The sequence below is a fragment of the Puntigrus tetrazona genome, chromosome 20 (genome assembly GCF_018831695.1).
Source record: "Puntigrus tetrazona isolate hp1 chromosome 20, ASM1883169v1, whole genome shotgun sequence".
Classification (NCBI taxonomy): Eukaryota; Metazoa; Chordata; class Actinopteri; order Cypriniformes; family Cyprinidae; genus Puntigrus; species Puntigrus tetrazona.
The window spans coordinates 19,522,779-19,542,261 of NC_056718.1; the positions used below are offsets into that span (position 1 = coordinate 19,522,779).

At 35.6% G+C, this 19,483-nt stretch overlaps 1 protein-coding gene across 2 annotated transcripts; it reads left to right on the forward strand.

Annotated features, from left to right (window-relative positions):
• Positions 1-315: 315 nt before the first annotated feature.
• gtf3c2 (general transcription factor IIIC, polypeptide 2, beta) lies at positions 316-19,445 on the forward strand. 2 transcript variants are annotated; one of them, XM_043219774.1, is made up of 19 exons: positions 316-497; positions 1,083-1,295; positions 1,588-1,807; positions 2,263-2,572; positions 2,655-2,731; positions 2,825-2,902; positions 2,979-3,077; positions 3,972-4,199; positions 4,296-4,407; positions 4,539-4,650; positions 10,060-10,091; positions 11,079-11,208; positions 11,315-11,459; positions 13,251-13,412; positions 13,495-13,582; positions 13,663-13,782; positions 13,869-14,036; positions 16,329-16,436; positions 17,868-19,445. In XM_043219774.1, the coding sequence occupies exons 2-19, from the start codon at positions 1,121-1,123 to the stop codon at positions 18,087-18,089; spliced, it is 2,586 nt and encodes an 861-aa protein (XP_043075709.1). In that variant the 5' UTR covers positions 316-497; positions 1,083-1,120; the 3' UTR covers positions 18,090-19,445. The 2 variants fall into 2 exon arrangements, with proteins under 2 accessions (XP_043075709.1, XP_043075710.1); XM_043219775.1 differs by having other exon boundaries at positions 2,658-2,731.
• Positions 19,446-19,483: the final 38 nt, after the last annotated feature.

Consider the following 19,483-nt stretch of genomic DNA (forward strand, 5'->3'; position numbering starts at 1 on the left):
ACGTATGGACGTACGTAAACTTGTGGAGGTGTGTTTTGAAGATAAAACCACTGTGTAATATTCTTAATCTTTAAAATACACCTCCAAAAGTTTAACATTACACAGCCTAAGGGCATTTTTGTTATGAGTAGGTTTTTAACATATAAAGAAAACCTAAGGGAGAGAAAGGCAGACGAGTGTATATTATGTTTGTGCATGTCTCTGATAATAAAGTGCTGTGTTCCGCTTGACCACATTGATACCACCTCGTGGTCAGGCGGGATTACACACAGGTTAAAAAGCCTCTCTGGCGGTATCGCTGGGTAGGGGGCGGTAGTGAGCAAGCGAGGTCACAGGCGAGCGTTACAACATGGCGGCGACGGCGAACTGATATGTCAAAAATGCTTTATCCGAAGTGTGTTGGAAATCAGCAGATTGCTCCACGGCACAACTGAATATTAGCGTTTTTTACGTAAAGCGGGATTGGACGCCTTGCTTCTGCCTCGCGTCTGTCTCGGGTGAGTCTTTGATTCTGTCGAGAGAGTTGGATTCGAACCCGCGCGAATCTTCTGCTGTGTGCTTGAAGGAAAGAGAGGACCATCAGCCTGAGCCACTGCTAAAACTCGCCAGGGAGGAGAAAAAAGCCCATGTCTTTCCTGTGCTCTCCAAATGAAGCGGCGAGTCATTTGAGATTAGTTTTAGAAGACTTCAAGTAGAAGCTTGTCTCGACGCAGTAGCGTTATATGTTTGTATTAAAACTCGTTTTATGTTGAGTGGAAGCTTTCTACAAAGTAATGTCAAATGCATTTATTTTTTATTTATTTTGACTCGGGCTATTTAATTATTTGACTTATAATTATTGTTTAACAAAACAGTAATGTCAGTGTGCTTTAGGCTAGTCGCCTGTCATCGCTGTTTTGCGCATGCGTGGATTTACTACACGCTAAATAATTCTGGTATCACTACAGTACTAAAGAAAATGTACGTGATGAGGTGATAATACCTTGGGTGTCTTGTGACTTCGTAGAAATGTACATTATCCAGGAGGATCGGTAGGTTTTTACGGCTTTGTGTGCAAAATCAACATTATTCTGTACTTCTAGACTGGACTGGCAGCAGTTCTGTGGAAGAAAAGGAATTAATGGCAGCTGCCGCCCTAAAGTTGGGTGAGCAGAAAGGTGAAAAAATGGGTTTGCCGTGTGAAAAAGACCAACCAGCACAGATTAACCATGAGAGCAAAGGAGCAGCTCAGGATTCAGGTGAAGGAGTTGATTCTTCAGAGACTCAGAAGATGGAGCCAGAGATGCAGAAGCATGGTGAGCAGCTAAAAACTCTCATACAGTTCTACAGTTCTACATTAGTATCATTAAGATACTATTATAGTTTTGCCCGCTGTACTATATATATATGTATGTCAACATTTGAAGTGGATCCAAAAGGTTAATCAAAGTTGTCCATTTGACAAGAATGCATTCATTTTGGTTTTCAACTTTGATGAAAGGTTTTGATCCACTTTAGATGTTGACTAGTGTAAATGTGTGTGTCCGTCCGATCATAAACATATCATTGTTCTTTGAAACCCTTTTTTTATTATTGGGACTTTCTCAGGACGAAAATCTAGCTCTAAGGTTCCCCCAGATGTGGATCAGGAAAACCCACTTAATACAGAGGAAGCCCAGGGGAAGCAAGGACCAAAGGCAAAGACTCCCGCCAAAAGGAGAAGAAAGGAAATCATTCCAGAGACCCCACCACAACATGACAGTTCAGCAGTCTCTGATACATCTGAACTCACTTCTAGCGGTCGGCCCAAGAGGAGAGCTGCTAAAATGTATGTTATCCAGCTGTGTGCAATTTCCCAAAATCAACACTGCATGCTGTATGCAACATCTACAATTATTTGCATTAAAACTGTTCATTATAAAGCAGTCACAACAAAATAAACCCAAAAATACTCTAACAGTGTTAACATATGTTTGGGAGACATTATTATGCAGTTAGTAAATTGCAATATTTATTATATATGCTGAAAGCAATGCATTGCAGACTGAGTCATCTTTCTACAGAATAATCAGTGATCAGATGTTTCTAATCTCTGGTTGTTCAACACACGAAGCAACAGCCTTACTTTTGAGCATCTGACATTTTTAAAAGAAAAAAATTTAATGCAGATTGAAAACAGAAAATCACTAATAAATTTAAAACTCATTAAACTTAAAAATTCATTAATATGTGATTTGTTCTGATTTATATTGACAGTGTTAATAATGACATTTTCTCGATTAGTGCTTTAGATTATCTCCACAACCTTGCCAGGGATCTTGGCGCTCCATCAGAATCCTCCATTAAAGACACGTCCAAGTCTGGTGAAGCGGATGGCACTGAACAGAAAAAGAAAACCGCAACGAGAACGGGGACGAAAAGAAAAACCCCAGATTATAAAAGTGACTCAGACGGTGATGAAGACTTTTCCCCAGGAAAACACGAAGAGGCAGAGAGCGAAGATGAAGAAGATTCAGAGCCGGACTTCAGCTTGAACGTCGAGCGCAAACCAGCCAGACCATCCAGACCATCCAAACCAGCCAGAGGAAATTATGTGAGTTTATAATCAGATACTTATCAAACCACTTTTGTATGATTTTGACATTCTCTTTTTTTTTAAAAATTGTGCTCAATAGCAGTGTCTTCTTCCAAATGGATTGGCTAACAATGTCATGGAGCCCGTTTGGAACTGTTTTAGTAGGACCAAACAATTGTAAGCCCTTCACTTTTCAAAAGATGATCATAGTGTCTGTGTTGCTTGTATCTTAATAATGCTTGTCGTGTTTTCATCAAATGCTCTCGCTAGCCGGGATGAAAACCTTTCCCCCTGGGTATTTCCAGAGTGGATTCCTTCTGTCAAAGATTGGAATTTACTGTCTAAGAGGTATTAGAGTGGCTAAATATTATTGGTGGATTCCAAGAAATCGTAACTTTAAGAGTCATTTTGTTTGATTTAACAGTGAGGCTGAAAAATATTTACCCCAAGAGAAAGAATCTGCTTCTTTTACCTTTACACGGGAAAGCATCAAGGGACAGTTCAAACTGCAAACAGTGAAGAGGTAAGAGATCATGAGTTTTCACTAATCTGACCAGTTGCTAGTAATTGCAGACATAGTCATGGTTTCCTGCATTTCACTATTTCAACAAATACATTTTTATAAATACATAGTTTGTTTTGAATCTTTACCTTTAAAATGATTGTAAAATTAATAATGCTGTCAAACGATTAATCACAATCTAAATAAACGTTTTTTGTTTAAATAATATATGTGTGTGCTGTGTATATTTATTATGAATATATACATACAAACGCATGTATATATATTTAAGAGTCATGTTTAATTAATATACTAAATATATTTAGATGTAAATAAGAAATATACACAGTAAACACATTATGTAAATAAAAACTTATTTTGTTATTAAATTAATAATAATAGTAACAAAAATATACAGTTCATACATCAGTTTGGGAAGAAACACTTATCAGTTTGCATTTTAGTTTTTTTAATAGCAAAAGTGCTAACATTTTGGGGTTGGCAAGATTTGTTTATGTTGTTACAAAAGTACTGATTTTAAAAAATACATTAAAAACAATAATTTAAATGTTGTACTTATACTATTATAACATTCTATCTGAAATATTAAAAAAATTAAATGTTAAATATGATTTACTTTCGTGTCATACAGTTCTTCATAAATCAATCTAATATGCTGATTTGTTGATCAAAAAACTTTTATTTTTTATTATTATCATTGTTAAACAATGACCTCATAATACTTATGTGGAAACTGATCATTTTATGTCAAGATTCTTAAGATCAATCAAGATTATTTAGATTCCCATTTAAAATAAATAATGCTTAACAAAGAAGAATAATTTAAACAAACGTTTTTTAAACAGTAGTGAAAGTGAGGTCTACTTAAATGTAACGGTGTATGCTAACCTGCAGGTTTGAATCATTGCCACATCATTCTGAGCGCTGGGATGCTCTGTTCTTTGTGGGGGGTCCTGTGCGGTCCTTGGAGTGGTGCCCCTGTCCTGACGGGGCGGCAAAAAGACAGTATGCCGCCATCTACTGCCACAAAGGCATGGATGACAAACACAAAATCAATGACCTGCACACAGGTCCTGTCTTACTGCAGCTGTGGGACATTGGAGACCTTCAGTGCAAGAGCAGGTGGCCCAGATAAGACCCTTACAGACCGGCTTTAAAAGGTAATGTTGGGTTTTGCGATTAAATTGGTAACTTTTGCCTTTACCCCCTCCACTTCAGGCCCTCAACTGCTCCTCATCTAGCATATGCTTTGGCAATAGATGATGGATGCATCTGGAATATAAAGTGGTGTCCTGCAGGAGTGTGGGAGCTACCCTCTACCAGCAGAAAGGTTAGATATAAAAATATCATAAGGCTTCATAAAGAAAAAAGTACTACTTTTTAATAAACAGTTATACAAATGTATTTTTAAGTGGTGTACATTGGTATAGATGTATTTCTTGTTTGTTTGGTTTTTTTCAGGCTCTACAGATGCCTAGATTAGGTCTTCTAGCAGCAGCTTTCTCTAATGGAACCATTGGCGTTTACAGTCTTCCACACCCAGAAGCCCTTGCAGCACATCATCATAGTAAAGGTGAGTAAATGGCCAACTGCATAACCTTGTTCTTCTTACTTTTTGCAGGGATATGTATGTATTTAACATGCATGTCGACTTGAAATGTTCTAAAGACAGTCAAAGAATAGTTTTTCGTGACTATTTTCGCTCTCTCTGTCTGACACGTGAAGCTGTGTTTTTATAACGGAGATATCCAGATAAGCCACTCCCCTGTAGCTTTTAGCTCTAATCCCAGACACGCCTTAATCAGCTAATCAAGATGTTCAGGATTGCTTAATAATTCCAAGCAGGGTAGGACCTGAAGTGTGTGGAAGGGTTGGAGATGCTTGCTCTGCTGGAATGCAGTCAAACTCCCAGTGAATTCATGTGCAATGCGTTGGTCCTTCCAGAAGAGGGCAGCATAAGACAGAAGAGCCTCAAGCCAAATCATAATGCATGCTTTCCCATTACCAATAAACAAACACTAATCTATCTTGTATGATGTCTTTGCTTAATTGTCACAAATATTGAAAAACATAATTTAAAACAGAACACATTGAACTGTTGAGAAGATTGACTGCATTATGTATTTATTTGGTTCAATGATTCAAATGATTCAAATCAAATGATTATAACAAGGACAATAATTAAAATCCATTCATTTAATAATAAGAATTACTAACAATGATTACAATGAGTAATATGTAATGATTAGTACAAACATTATTACCAATACAATAACTTGAATTATTATTTCTAACATATAAATGATTCTAAAACAATTACAATTATTACAATTACTATTGAATAAATAAACAATTTTGTTATAATGATTTGAGTAATTGTGAATTCATTCAATAAAAACAGTTGTTTTAGTTACTATTAATTACATAATATATAACTCATTAATTAATTATAGTTAAAATATAAATGGTAATAAAATAAAATGGTAATAGTGATAATTTCTAGAAAAAAAGTTATTGCTATTATTATTAACTACTATTATCAGTACTATTATATAAATAATTTACTATTATTACGTTTATTATTATTATTACTCAATATAATCAAATAATTATAACAGCAAAGACTAATTATTTTTATTGTTGTTATTATTATTATTTTTTCACTTTCATTAAGTCACTTACAATATCAAGTGTTAGCACTTTACAACAGGATTTGAAACTAATATTGAGGCACATAGATGTGGATGTGGGGATTTTAACATATTTCATTGCACATCTCAAGGCCTCATGCTTTGATAAAATGGCCAGCGTAGGCTGATTGTCCCATGGGAACTCATAATGGCCTCTCCTCAGGGAGTGCTGGGAACAGACTGATGACCTGCCATTCGCTGCATCATTCCCTGTTTTCCTCTTTTCTTTCATTCTCTTAAACACACATTATCTGTACTGTGTGTGTGTGTGTGTGTGTGTGTGTTTGCAAAAGATTATCCTCCCAGGGCTTCTCATTCATCACAGTCACAGTGAGAGAGCTAGAAAAAAGCAGGGAGGGTCTGGTGCCTATTTGAGTTTCACTGCCTTCAGCCGTTTGATTAGCGGCAGTGAAATGCTGCTTATCTACAGTTATACTGATCTCTCCTCCTAGCTGAGTCTGCTTTATGAGCTATTGACCGTTCTGCAAAGCAAAAAGCGTGTTTTTCCAAGGACCATTCAAACATGTCAGCACATTCTGACTAAATTAAATTCTTTACTAGAAGCATGTATATAGGAAGCATTTTATTGTTATGCTTCTTTAGATATTGTAGAATTCAGATTACATGCGTTAAATGGGAATAGCTTCTCTATGGGCACCACAGGCTTGGCTGAACTATAAAGAGCCTTCTGACAATCACGAATGATGACTGCAAGAGACAGAGACAGCCATGTGTGTGTGTGTGTGTGTGTGGCAGTCTCCCTCTAGCACTGATTTGCTACTACTGTGTTTACTGACTGTATCCAGATGCCAGCCTTGGGTTAACATGATGAATGCACATCATAATTTAATTGATTGAGCATAGAGCCTACCAATCCATCATATCTCTAAGAGCAGATAATATATTTCCACTGAATGATGTAGCATACTGGTTAAAGATCAAAGCTGCCAATTGATAGGTTGCAGGTTTGAACCCGGTAAGAAGCGAACCATTAACTTTTTACATTAAACCACTGAGACCTAATTTGTAACTCGTGTAGCAGTCTTGTTTAAACATCATGGAAACAGCACCCTTAACCTGCGGTAAAATCATTGTTTTATATTACAATACATGATTTTGAGATACAGTAATGAAAAACACTGTGCTCGCAGTGTTGTTTTGTTAATGATGTTGTAGTCAAACAGATTCATCATAATAGAAATGTAATATTATTATATTCTATATTAATATTTATATAAATATTATAACCTATTTTAAATAATGCTGTTCTTTTTCTACTTTCTATCGACATGTAATATATAAAACACAGCACAAATAATTTAAATCTAATATTATTTGGACATAATAATAATATAATAACATAATAATAATTTATCAAATGCTAATACCTTCATATTTAAATAAGATGTAATTGAATAAAAACTATTTTATTAAATATGTTTTGTCAAGAATTGTCATGACAACCTGGAAATATTATCAAATATATTATATGCTTTTTTTTTTAAGAATCCTGGACACTTTTAAATACATTCACATCCTCATTCTCATAACACAGTATAATGAACACAGCTTTTCACTCCTCTTAATACACTAGCAAAAAGGGTCCTTTTCATTGCCATTCTCACTATTTATCATTCAGCTTTTGTACCAGCTTTCTCTAGTTATTGAGCAGTGATACGGTCCATCTTCCTGGTCCCTCTGGGGCTCTCTGTGTGGTAGACTCGGGCCCTGCTCCAGCAGAGATAAGAAACCAACTGCCCTTGTTCATTAATGAACAATCTCTTTTCTTCAGTGCTGCCAGTGTCGCATTCTCTCGGTTTGTGTGCTTCTAATTCATTGATCCTACTTCGAGCTTTAATGTTTTCCTAATTACACTTTCCTGAGGCCACAAGGAGCTGTTCAAATGTAACAAATGCTTTCTTTAAAAATCTCTTTCTCAAAGGACTAGCTGTTAGTGTCAGTTCTTAGTGGAGTCTTCAAAGGGGAATTTAAGAGAGAGAAATCCAGGTTGAATGTTCATGAGTTGTTTTGTTTGTTTGTTTGGGGTTTTTTTTTTTATGATAGGCTGGATATCGTCCAGCTAAAAAAAATGCTGTATGACCTTTCAAGCGCTATTCTTTCTCTCCCTACTCTTTGTATTCCCACTGTATTCTCCTGATATTACCACAGAAATTGCTTCTCACACTCCACCAGTTTAACATCTCCACACTAGCCCTGGGATGGGCTCAGAAACCATTTCCTGTTGACAGGCTGTTTGTGCTTCTTGCTGGACTCACTCTCCTGAAGTCTTTGGTCAGTGACCCGGCAATGAGCTCTGGCCAAGAACTCTTTCCACCCTCAGGGAACTAACCTTCATTACTGAGCGTACGATCATTCTCGCTGACCTCAGACCTGCTCTTTGGCTTTTATAGCGTGTGTGTGTGGTGCAGAGACACTGTGCATGTATTATTTATGTCTTTTTTTTTCTTTGTTTCTGTTTAATGCGTTGTTGTTTTACTTGTTTTTTTTATTTTGCTTTTTAAATATTATAACGTGTTTTTACTTATTTTTTAATTTGAGGTTTTTTGTTTTGTTTTATTGGCAGCTGTATTTATATTTTGGGTTTTTGTGCTCTTTTAGTTTTTTAACCTTTTATTTAAGTTGTTTAGGTTTTTATTTATTCTTTTATTTATTTTAATATCTGTAAAGGAATGTGTTTTTATTTTCATTTGGTTTTTATCATTGCTTTTTTAAAACCTTTTGTTAATATTGTATTACTTTTTGTTTACGTATCGTTTATTTTATTTTTGCATTGCTTTTTTAGTCTGTTTTATTTAAATTGATAATATTTTATTGCATTCAGTTGTTTTCTTATGTAGTTTTATTATTTGGCTTTTAATTTATTTTTGTTTAGACTTTATTTATTAATATTCTGTTATAAATGTATAAAACATAAATGTAAAGAACTTTGTTTATTTTTTTCAGGTTTTTCTTTGTCTCTTTTACTCCTGTTTTTATTTTTGCTTTAACTTTGGTGTAAACTTTTAATTTATATATATATATATATATATATATATATATATATATATATATATATATATATATATATATATATATATATATATATATATATTTTTTTTTTTTTTTTTTTTTTTTTTTTTTTTTTTTTTTTTTTTTTGCAAATAACTGTATTATATACAGCACATGTGTATTCGGTTGAACCTTTTTTTTTTTTTTTTTTTTTTTTTTACTGTAGATTGATCATTGGTTTGTCTATTGATTTGAAAAATACCCACAGTAGCAATTATAGGACACGTTTCAAGAGGCTAGTGATAAAACGGTTAGCCACATTCCCACTTCCCATTATGTTCTCTGGTCTGGAGGTTTTATGGTAGATAATTATAAATAGGTTTTCTCTGAAGTGAAAGGGTGTCCCGTAAAAAAGGTGACGAGAGAGACGCAGACTCCTCCCTTTTCAATGGAGATAATTTACTGGCTTGTTTTCATCAGACAAGGATCTATAATTGAAATGACAAAAAAGATGCATCGCTACACAGTTGTTAGTGTTTGAGGCTATGAATTTCAGCCGAATACCTGACACCCGTTTCCTCCGGGCCTGTCAATCAAAAAGACCTTAGTCAGCCCAGAGAAAGGGCCCCTGGTCAGGGCTGTCTGCCACGCTGCCAGAATGAGTGGATCAGAGGTGCGACGCTTTATCGATCTGATCGACCTGACACTGCTCCGACCTAAAGCTGCATGGCTATATATCACTTTTGCACGCTCATACACACACTCTGTCTGAACACACCTCAAGTCTCTCACGCTTTCATGCACGTGACTCCATTCACCACCTCTAGCACTTCACTTTTGTTTTGTATTGAGAGTATGAATCCCTGTGGAAACACTACAGCCATACAGATATACACAGACATCTGATTCAGACTTTGTACTGTTTGTGTTAAATTGATTTTAATGAGGAAAATCAGTTAGTTCTAATCTACTCTTTAATGTGCTTTTACTAGCAATAGTAGAAAACACAGCCCATTTAATTCTAATGGTCCTAGAGAGAGAGAGTGGAAATGGTCATGAATCAAAAAACTAAAGGTATTAAATATAATGTACTGTGTATGACCCCTTTAAATGGTGACATTATCCTAAACTGCTACTTATTTACACTTTATTTCAAATAACCATGTGTCATTCGATCCTTGTTCCTTTGATTGTTTTTCTTGATAAATGCGGTCATGTGTTGACTAGTCGTGCTCCTATCTGTAAGCGCACAGCACTGAACACATTTATGTGTTTTCCAATAGGAGAAAGCAGCCAAGCACCACTGATATGCCGGGTAGGTCAATATCCACTCTGCTAGCATGCCCTGTATTCTCACAGATAAGACCTCAGTCTTTGTTTCGATAAATGACATATCGCACATTCACTGCATTAGACCTAAAGCATCTGACTCGAATTGCAAGGGATCATTGGAATGTTTGCTTGAATCTGACGTGTAATTTTCACTGTAGCTCAATTTCACAGTCGAGGCGACTTTTCACTAAAACTGTTCTCAGTATGGCGCCTCTGGGCCGTTTTATGGGCTATCTGCGTAACATTTTCACACATCCGAGAGATGATCTTTTGGAAATTAGCTGTCATGGTAGAAGGGACTTCTCGAACGAAACGTTAAGCGCAGAGAGGAGGATTGATGCAGACTTTTTCGGATGGTAGCAGAATGAAACGAATATTGACTATTGAGCAAATGTTAAATTGTGATTTATCATGAAAAACCTTTTTTATAAATCCCTTAGCATTCCTAAGGTCTGTTTTTGAATGCGATTTGAACCTCAGAAAGGGAGCGACTAATTATTTATTAACATTACTACATACTATAAATAGTGCCTATATTAAAATTAAGTGCTCTCAAACGATCAATCTCAAATAATTGCATCCAAAATAAGTGTTTAAGTAATATGTGTGTTTACTGTTTAATTATTATGTATATATAAATACACACAAAACACACATGCATGTCTATAATTAGGAAAGATATGTTGTTTATATAATTTATATGCATGTAAATATAGCGCATGTAAATATTTTCAAAACATGATGTATGCATGTATCTTTATATACATTATAAATATACAGAGTACACAAACATGTTAACAAAACATATTTTGGATGTGATTAACTGCAGTTAATCATTTGACAGCACTATTATATATTTTTATTATTTATTTTATATAATTACAGTTACATTTATTTATTTTAATATATAATTCTTTATTTTTACAGATTAATGCGTTCTAGTGAGTTTTATTGTGACATGTTTTTGCAGGTGAAGAAGGTTCTGACTTTGAAGATGGGTTCTAACCAGGCGGATCATAAAGGTCAAAGTGGTCTGTGTTTTGCTATGGATTGGCTCCACGTTAAACCACATAACCTCTTGGCTGCCGGCTTTTATGATGGTATTTCATACGTTTTGTCTGTCGGCCTCTATGTGCTTCTAAACAGAATAACCAATTGTAAATAAATGGGTTGATATGTATATTACAATCACTTATTCTTTTCCAGGTCTGGTTGGTTTATGGGATCTTGCTAGTAAGTCTACACTACTGAAAGTCAAGCCTCCAGATGGAGGTGTGCATCTCTACCCTTACCACTGTTTTCATGCTCATGACGAAAACATCCGGACCCTGTGCTGGTGCAAAGCCTCAAGGTGAGAACCATCAGAATAGTGTCTTATGTCAGAATAACTGAATAACAGAGTAACCGCTTTCAACATCGATAAGGAGATATGTTCTTCTGCACCAAATCAGCATATTAGAGTGATACCTGAAGGTTCGTGGGGCTCTAAAATCTGAAGTAATGCTAAAAATTCAGCTTTACAGCCACAATAATAAATTATATATTAAAATATGAACAGTTCATTTGCAAAAACAATTTACTTTTAATTAACAGTTTTTAAGTCATGTTTTTTCATTGTGCATTCTAATTAATCAAACTGCAGTTGGGTTATTTTGATAAAAAATGACTTAAAAACTACATTAACACAATAAACAAAAAATAAAATGGTTTAAATTTTTTTATTGATTTTGGAAAATGGTCAAAAGATTTATGTTTTTGCCAAAAAAAAAAACTTCATATATTCAAATAGAAAGCATATTTTAATAATAATATTTCACAATATTACTGTTATTATCAAAAACAATGCAGCCTTGATGAGCATAAGAGACCTATTTAAAAAAAATGGTAACACTTTACATTTAAGGTGTCATTTGTTAACATTAGGTAATGTGTTTAGTGACATGCATTTATTACACTATTTATTATATTTTTGTAAAGGAAGTTCTCGATCTTTATTGAATATAAGCTATGAAAATATTTCATGCTAACGCTCTTTGTAATGCCTGATATGTTTGATGGAGAATTCAGTATCATTAATTTCATTGGTATTCATAGTGTATTTAAATCTTCATGTATGACATGATATTTATATTATGATACAGCACACCCGTAGAGTTTTCTCATTTAGTAACAGAGAAGTCTAGATCAAATACATTACCATTCCAATCATGTGTTGTTTCAGCATCAGTAGTTTCAGCAGCCTGCTCTTAGCACTTACATTTAAAGCACTGTGACCTTATAAGAGACTCCTGTAAGTGGCATTAGAGACGTTCATTTGGAAAATGACACCCTATCCCACTCACCACTGGGGGCTAGTGAAATGAAGTGATTTCTTGCGTTTGGATTTTTTTTTTTTATTGTTTTTGCACTTAAAATGTAGAATTCAGATATACCTCTATCTTAGAAAAAGCACTCTCTGTGTGTCAATGATCTGAAGGATTGCGGTTTGTATGCATGCAATAAATTTCAAGCATTTAAGAAAGAGAGTTGGCAGGGAGCGATCAGCTGTCTAGTGTTGGCGTAGTGGTAACTAGAAGCTTGCTAGTTTTATCTCTGCAAGCACTTAAAAGAGTAGTTCATCCAAAAATTCTGTCATCTATTAACTCACCCTCAAGTGCAGTAACCTGTATAAATGTCTTTGTTCTGCTGAACACAAAGGAAGATATTCTGAAGAATGTGGGAAAGTAGAGCAGTTCTGGGGAACCATTGACTTCCATAATATGAAAAACAGTATTATGGAAGTCAGTGGTTCCCCAGAACTGACCCAAAACAGCCTGGTTACGAACTTTCTTCAGAATATCTTCATGTTCGGCAGAACAAAGAAATTCATGCAGGTTTTCAAGTACTTGAGGGTGAGTAAATAATGACAGAATTTTCATTTTTGGGTGAACTATCCCTTTAAGTACAACTCAAAGCTGTGTTAAAAAACATAGAGGCGCTAAAGGAGACAACATCCACTTTCATAATTGCACAAACATTATGGGAATGTTATTTTTGAATGTTCTCTGAAATACAGATTTATCTGCAATTGTGATGAGGTATGTAAAAATTATGAATAACAGTATATAATGTATGAGATATGTGTATCTGCTGTTGTTGGCAGCAACTTGTTGGTGACCGTCGGTGATGACCGCATGGCAAAAATGTGGGACGTGAGGAAAACCTACGTGCCTCTTCTGGCAGTAAAGCGCTGCTTGTCCCCTGAAGTGTACTGGCCCCTCTTCTGGAGCGGCATCCTGATGGCTCAAGAGTGTTGCTTTGCCACGTTAGTCTGCATGATATTTTGCAGTTTTAAGTAAATGAGCAAATGTATATTTTTATTAATAGTTTTCCTTTGTACTGTGTAGGTTTGGACAACATGGGGTTCACTATTTTGATACAGGTTACCTCGGAATCAAGCCTTACTTTGTGTGTCCTAGAAAAGCCACTGTTTGGGTATGTAGACGTTTCACAGTGTTTCTACATGGGTTAGTATTAACAAAATGGTTTAATAATGACAAAACAACTTTTTTCAGAGCCTTTCTATGTCTGATTGGATAAACACTTTTGTTGTTGTGGACAATGGAGGAGATTGTTTATTTAGTTTGCTTCCTGAAATGGACATGGACCCTAACACTATCAGACGACGAAGATATGTATGTTGTTGTTTTTTTTAATCGCTATCTGAATTCCCACACACAAACCTTGAATTAACATGGACTATTCTGTTCGGCTAACATAGTCAGTGTACAGGACTGACATGGTCCAGTTTCAACCTGGTCAGGGGCCTGGAGATAAGGAACAAGAGGAGGAGGAAGTGGAAAATGCTGCAAGTAATCCTAGGAAGGAGCCACTGAGTTACAAAGGAGCAATCAGAAAGTACTATCTTCATTTTCATGACTTGGACCTGGTGAGAAATTCAAAAAGATGACTTTTAAATTACTTCTGTGCAGTCATTGTTTAATTAATTTTGAGCAGTTTTCTTCATAACAAGGTCTCCATGCTTAGTAAATGATGTAGGAAATCACATTTTGACAGTATTGATCTTTTGTTGCCACATAATCACCTTTCTTTCATTTTTACCAGAGCTCTGCACAAGTTTAAAAAAAAAAAAAAAAAAAAAGGTGCACTGCAAACCTTATCAGGCATGTTCATGAATATGTTTTTTAGTGCATTTTAGTTTTATTTACTTAGACTTTCAATGGATTGACAGAAACCTCTCAGGTGTTATTCAAATATTACAATTTCGAAGATTAACCAAAGGGTTGGAACGACATGAGAGACTCTTTAATACACAACAACAACTGGTGTAAATTGCTGGAAGTGGGAGGGACTTGTCCACCCCAGTTATAATGGTTGATACGCCCCTGATTTTCTGTATGTTTTACTGTGTACAACATTGACTTGTATGTATGTGCTTGCAAGACCATGCAAAAATCCATTAGTGGCCTCATTAATGTGTGAATACGATAGCAGTAGTGTGTGTATAAGCTGTGTGTGACAGCGACTGTCTACTGCAGCCTATTCCACAGATCATTACACGCGGACTGTGCAGTTGCCCTGGCTGGATTGGATTTATTGGCTTAGTTATTTTCCCAGCACACCTGAGCGAGTGGAGAAGAGTCTGCATGTTAGTGTAGTGGCACCCCTCTCTCTCGTATCCCTATGAGACCCATCCTGCATCATATGTGTTATATGTTGATTAAGTTCTGCACCCTTCATTAATTTAAAGTCATGCCCGCCTGGAGGCCTACCCCCCATCACAGAGATGCTCCATCTGTTCTGCCGTCTCACGCTCCAGCGCTCCACCCCCATCCATCCGTCCATCCACGGCACGCTGCACATGTCCACTTTGAGGCCACGGTCTGGAACAAGCCAGGGCTCATAATCATTGTGAGCTAAGGTGATCATACAAACCATTGGTGACAATGGTTTTGCGATCTAATTAGGCTCACAATTCTTCTGGGAATGAATTATGGCATTATTTGCTTTCCCCAAAGCCATCCTAGGTGTACATGACTGTCTTCTTTCAGACGAACAGTTTTTAAAAAATGTATCCTGGCTCTATCCAAGCTTGGTAGTGCTGGTGGATAGTGGCCATTATTTTGAAGCTCTGCAAGTACTGCGTCAGAAAAATAACCTATACACTGTAAAAAAGGAAAAAATTAGTTGTTTCAACTTGTTACCCCGCCGCCTAAAAGTTTTTAGTTTAGTCGCCGCCTAAAAGTTTTTAGTTTAGTCACCTAAAATATTCCAGTTGTCACTTAAATTAATATTAAATAACTTTTAAATTCAAGTTGACTCCAAAAAAAAATTTAGGCAATAAGTTATTTCAAGATGAAAGTTATTGGGGTCTTTTTTTTATAGTGCACCCCATTTCTATTTTTACAATAATTCCATAAATAACTGACTAACGGGCATATACACATCTACGAGAGCGCGTGTTGGCCGACGTCTGACTTGACGTATGTCACAGCTCACGTCATACGAGTCATCCAAGAAGTTTGTATCATTATTTCGACTTGGACCTTTGAGACTTGTTCGACAAAATAAATTAATCTTTTTTTTTTCCTAGTCATTTAGTTAATTTTAGTGAAACATCATTAAAATGTTATGTTACTTCCCTAACATAACTACTACTTTATGCAAATGTTGATCACACAACAAACAATACCAAACTATAATGTTATACGAAACAGAAAAGACTATGTTCCATACTGTACATTTTTAAATATTGTGGGGTTTTTTTTGGATTAGATTTAGACAGAATATTAACGTTATGATGTTAAAGTATTATAATCAACCATCTATTGTGAAAAAATAATTGCGTTATCGAGAACTGTATTATTGTTAAGTCATTATACTTAATAGCAACTGAATTTCTATAATGCAGTTTTCACACATAAAGAAATTTTTTTATCTAAAACACTCACATTAAGTCTTCTTCTGTTGCTTTATAAACAGTGATGCACTGTAATGTGCAAAAGTAAATCAAACTGCGAGATGATAGATTGAAACTAGACACACTGGGTTTCAGTAGCGATCTAATTATGATATTGTGACATTTTAAATGTGACACGGATTGTAATGTGAAGTAGTCAATGATACCCACTATAATAAGTGTGGGAACGGTAAAGCTTATCTTGTGCTTGTTTGATTCTGGAGCGGGTTTTCACATCTTTTTTTGGTCTTTTTCTCTCAGGGGAACTTTGCTAAGAGTGAAACTCGGGCCATGATGAAGCACCTGCACCAGCATGAGGTCAAAGGTGTTGCTAAAGTGGACCAGATGCCATTGAGCGCACTGTACAAGGTAAGATTGCATCAGTCTATACAGCGGTTTACAAGTCCAGCTGAGGCCTTCAGTGACACCTGCAGCATCCTATCAGGGTAGAGCTGTGAAATAACCTGAAAATCTGCATCCGATGCTCGTTTTATGTCAGGATAACATCTGAAATCCGAGAAGAATTTTTGTTGTTGACCACCTACTAGACAATGGGAATCTACCAAAGACTAATCAAAACCAAATATTCAAGAGAGCTCTGTTAAAAAAATTTGATCTATATTTTCACTGTGTAAGATTTTGGTTATAAAGTGATCCATCAACCATCACCTTGTGTAGACTGAACCTGCATTAGCTGTATTGTGACTGGTTTTAGATAAGCTGTGGTTGTAGCAGAGTCTGTGCACTGCTGTATTTGCTCAGAACGGTGAAAGAGTGGGTGGTTTGCTGGGAGTTAAGCAAGAAGATGGACAGAAGCTAATGGCCTGTAAAATTAGGAAAATGTCACTCTGGATCTAGAGTGGATGATGGGAGGAGAGTAGGAAAGCAGCCTGTATGTATTGAGTGTGAATTGTTCTAAATAAGACATAGTAAGGAGTATTAGGAATATTTAGAAGGCCTGTAAGAAATGCCCACTTGTATTGATTGTTTATTTCTTTGTGTAAAGTAAATTTATAGTTCATGTGCTATAAAATTCTTTTAGAAATTCATTTTTGATTACATTGCAATTGTCCTCGTATAATGTTATGCTGGTATAATCTGAAAAAGTATGTAATTGCAATTAATCATATACAAAAATAATTTCTTAAATATGCCCATGTGTCCATTTACATACACGTTAAATATACTACACCTACATGTGTACATATATATTCATTGTATTATATGGATCATTTAATCAAGAACATAATTTCAGAATTGTTCAGGAGAATTGTGGGCAGAGTTGTTTATTGTTAAGCAAAGCCCTGCACAGAGTGATTAATGTTGTGCTGTGTATATATGCACTGCTCTAATCACTCTGTGCAGGGCTTTGCTCAACAACAAACAAGTCTACTGCTGGAATACATTTTACTAACCCTTAAGCCATCCTAGGTGCGTATGACTTTCTTCTTTCAGACGAACACAGTCTTAAGTTTTTTAAAAATCTATCCTGGCCTTTCCAAGCTTGGTGGATATCGGCCATTATTTTGAAGCTATTATATATATTATATCCAATATATATATAATAAATATATATAATAAATATATATATATATATATATATATATATATATATATATATATATATATATATATATATATATATATATATATATATATATATATATATATGAATTTTTATATATAGGTGTATCTATTTGTGGCGGGCAGGTTTGATGTTGTGGCACGATGATGTAAATGTTTCAAATCACTGACATGCAAACTATCTACTTTAGGAAATCTGCTTTTATACTCTCCTAGGTCCGTTTTAACCCAAACATGGATGCGTACAACTGGATCCTGTCGGGTGGGCAGTCGGGTTTGGTGCGTGTGAACTGTGCACGTGGACTGAGCTGCTCTGTGATGCTCAAGCAGTTGCGTGAAGCTCAAGCCCAGTTCAGCGCCATGTTCCAGTCTCAGGAGCCCGATGACTCTGCAACAGCTGTCCGTCACAGCACAGCGGATACAGTACAAGTTCACTAGCCTCCACCGCCGCAGATTCTGAGCTCTATCCTCAAACGGACTGCGCTGTCATAATAGGCGGAGGGACTGTCATTTTTAGAAGACTGATGACATACACTTTTTATTCCTAACTTAAATCGAAAGAAGGAAAACTATTTTCATATAAGCCTCTGTATGTTCCCGGTTTTATATTTTTTGTGTTTTCTTATATTAGTGCTGTACAGAGAGGAAAACCTTTTGAACTGTTTTGCACCATCGTGAACCTCAGACAGGAAGCCTGTTTGTGTTGTCTTTTAGTTCGGTATCTTCATCTTAATACGTTAGGTACGTGTGGAGAATGAAATCATTTATGGGAAGCATTATTCTCGTTTTCTCCTGTTCCTGTTCAGCGCTATATAATGATAAAACATATCCATCTTGACATTAGGAAAACATTTGATTAGATTCTTTAATTTAGCTATCGTATCAAGGTCTGTTTTTTCCCTTTAGCTTTAGCTTTCTTACCCTAAATGATCGTGTTAAAGGAACAGTGACACAAAAATTAAACCTCCTCCCCATGTCGTTTCAAACCTGACTTTATTTCTTCTGTGGAACATGAAAATGTTTTTCCACTTTATATTTCAATTCTCCACATATAAATTCTTCAGATATTCAAATATCAGGCTTTTATGTTCGGCCCTTTTATGGTCATACGGAACAAGTAATATAGTGCTCTGTGCACTTTATTGTTTTGATTATTTTCAGTATTTTTGGAGTCTAGATTTCTATTCACTTTCTTAACATGGAAAAGAGTGTCCGTTACGTTTGTGAGCACGACTCCTTTTGCGCTTCACAGAAGGAATAAAGTCATACAGGTATGGAAAGACATGAGTAAAAGTAGTCATTTTTGGCAGAACAATAATTTTAATTCTGTAACTTGAGCTTTCTTGTCGGGTATTGTTATTCGTACCTTTTTCAAGTCTTAATTACCTCTTCTTCTTACTCAGGTCTAGCCAAATTTGTAAGGGCGTCATTGGACTCTGCTGATAACTGCAGCCTTCATGTGAGTTAATGCTGTCCCTGAACCAATAGCATTCTGACGTTAAGATCAGATGCACCTTGATACCCGCCTCATAATTCATAACCTCAATTTTGTCTGAGTGACTGTAAATGACTCCAGTGATGAGAATCTGGAGAGGTGCCAATCAGATTAATGCTGCTGTGGTCTGTCAGATAAGATTAAATAAGGAAGCCTGTTATAATGGATTTCAATTTAGTGCGTTAATTTAAATGTCTCAATCTGACTGTGAGGCTCAAGATATGGTTAGTAGTTTTGGTCTGTTTTAACAGCAACATTTATATTTTGTAAATTATATTAAACTGAATTGTTAATAGGTACAGAAAAGTGCATTTCTATTGTTTCATCGTCATTTTAG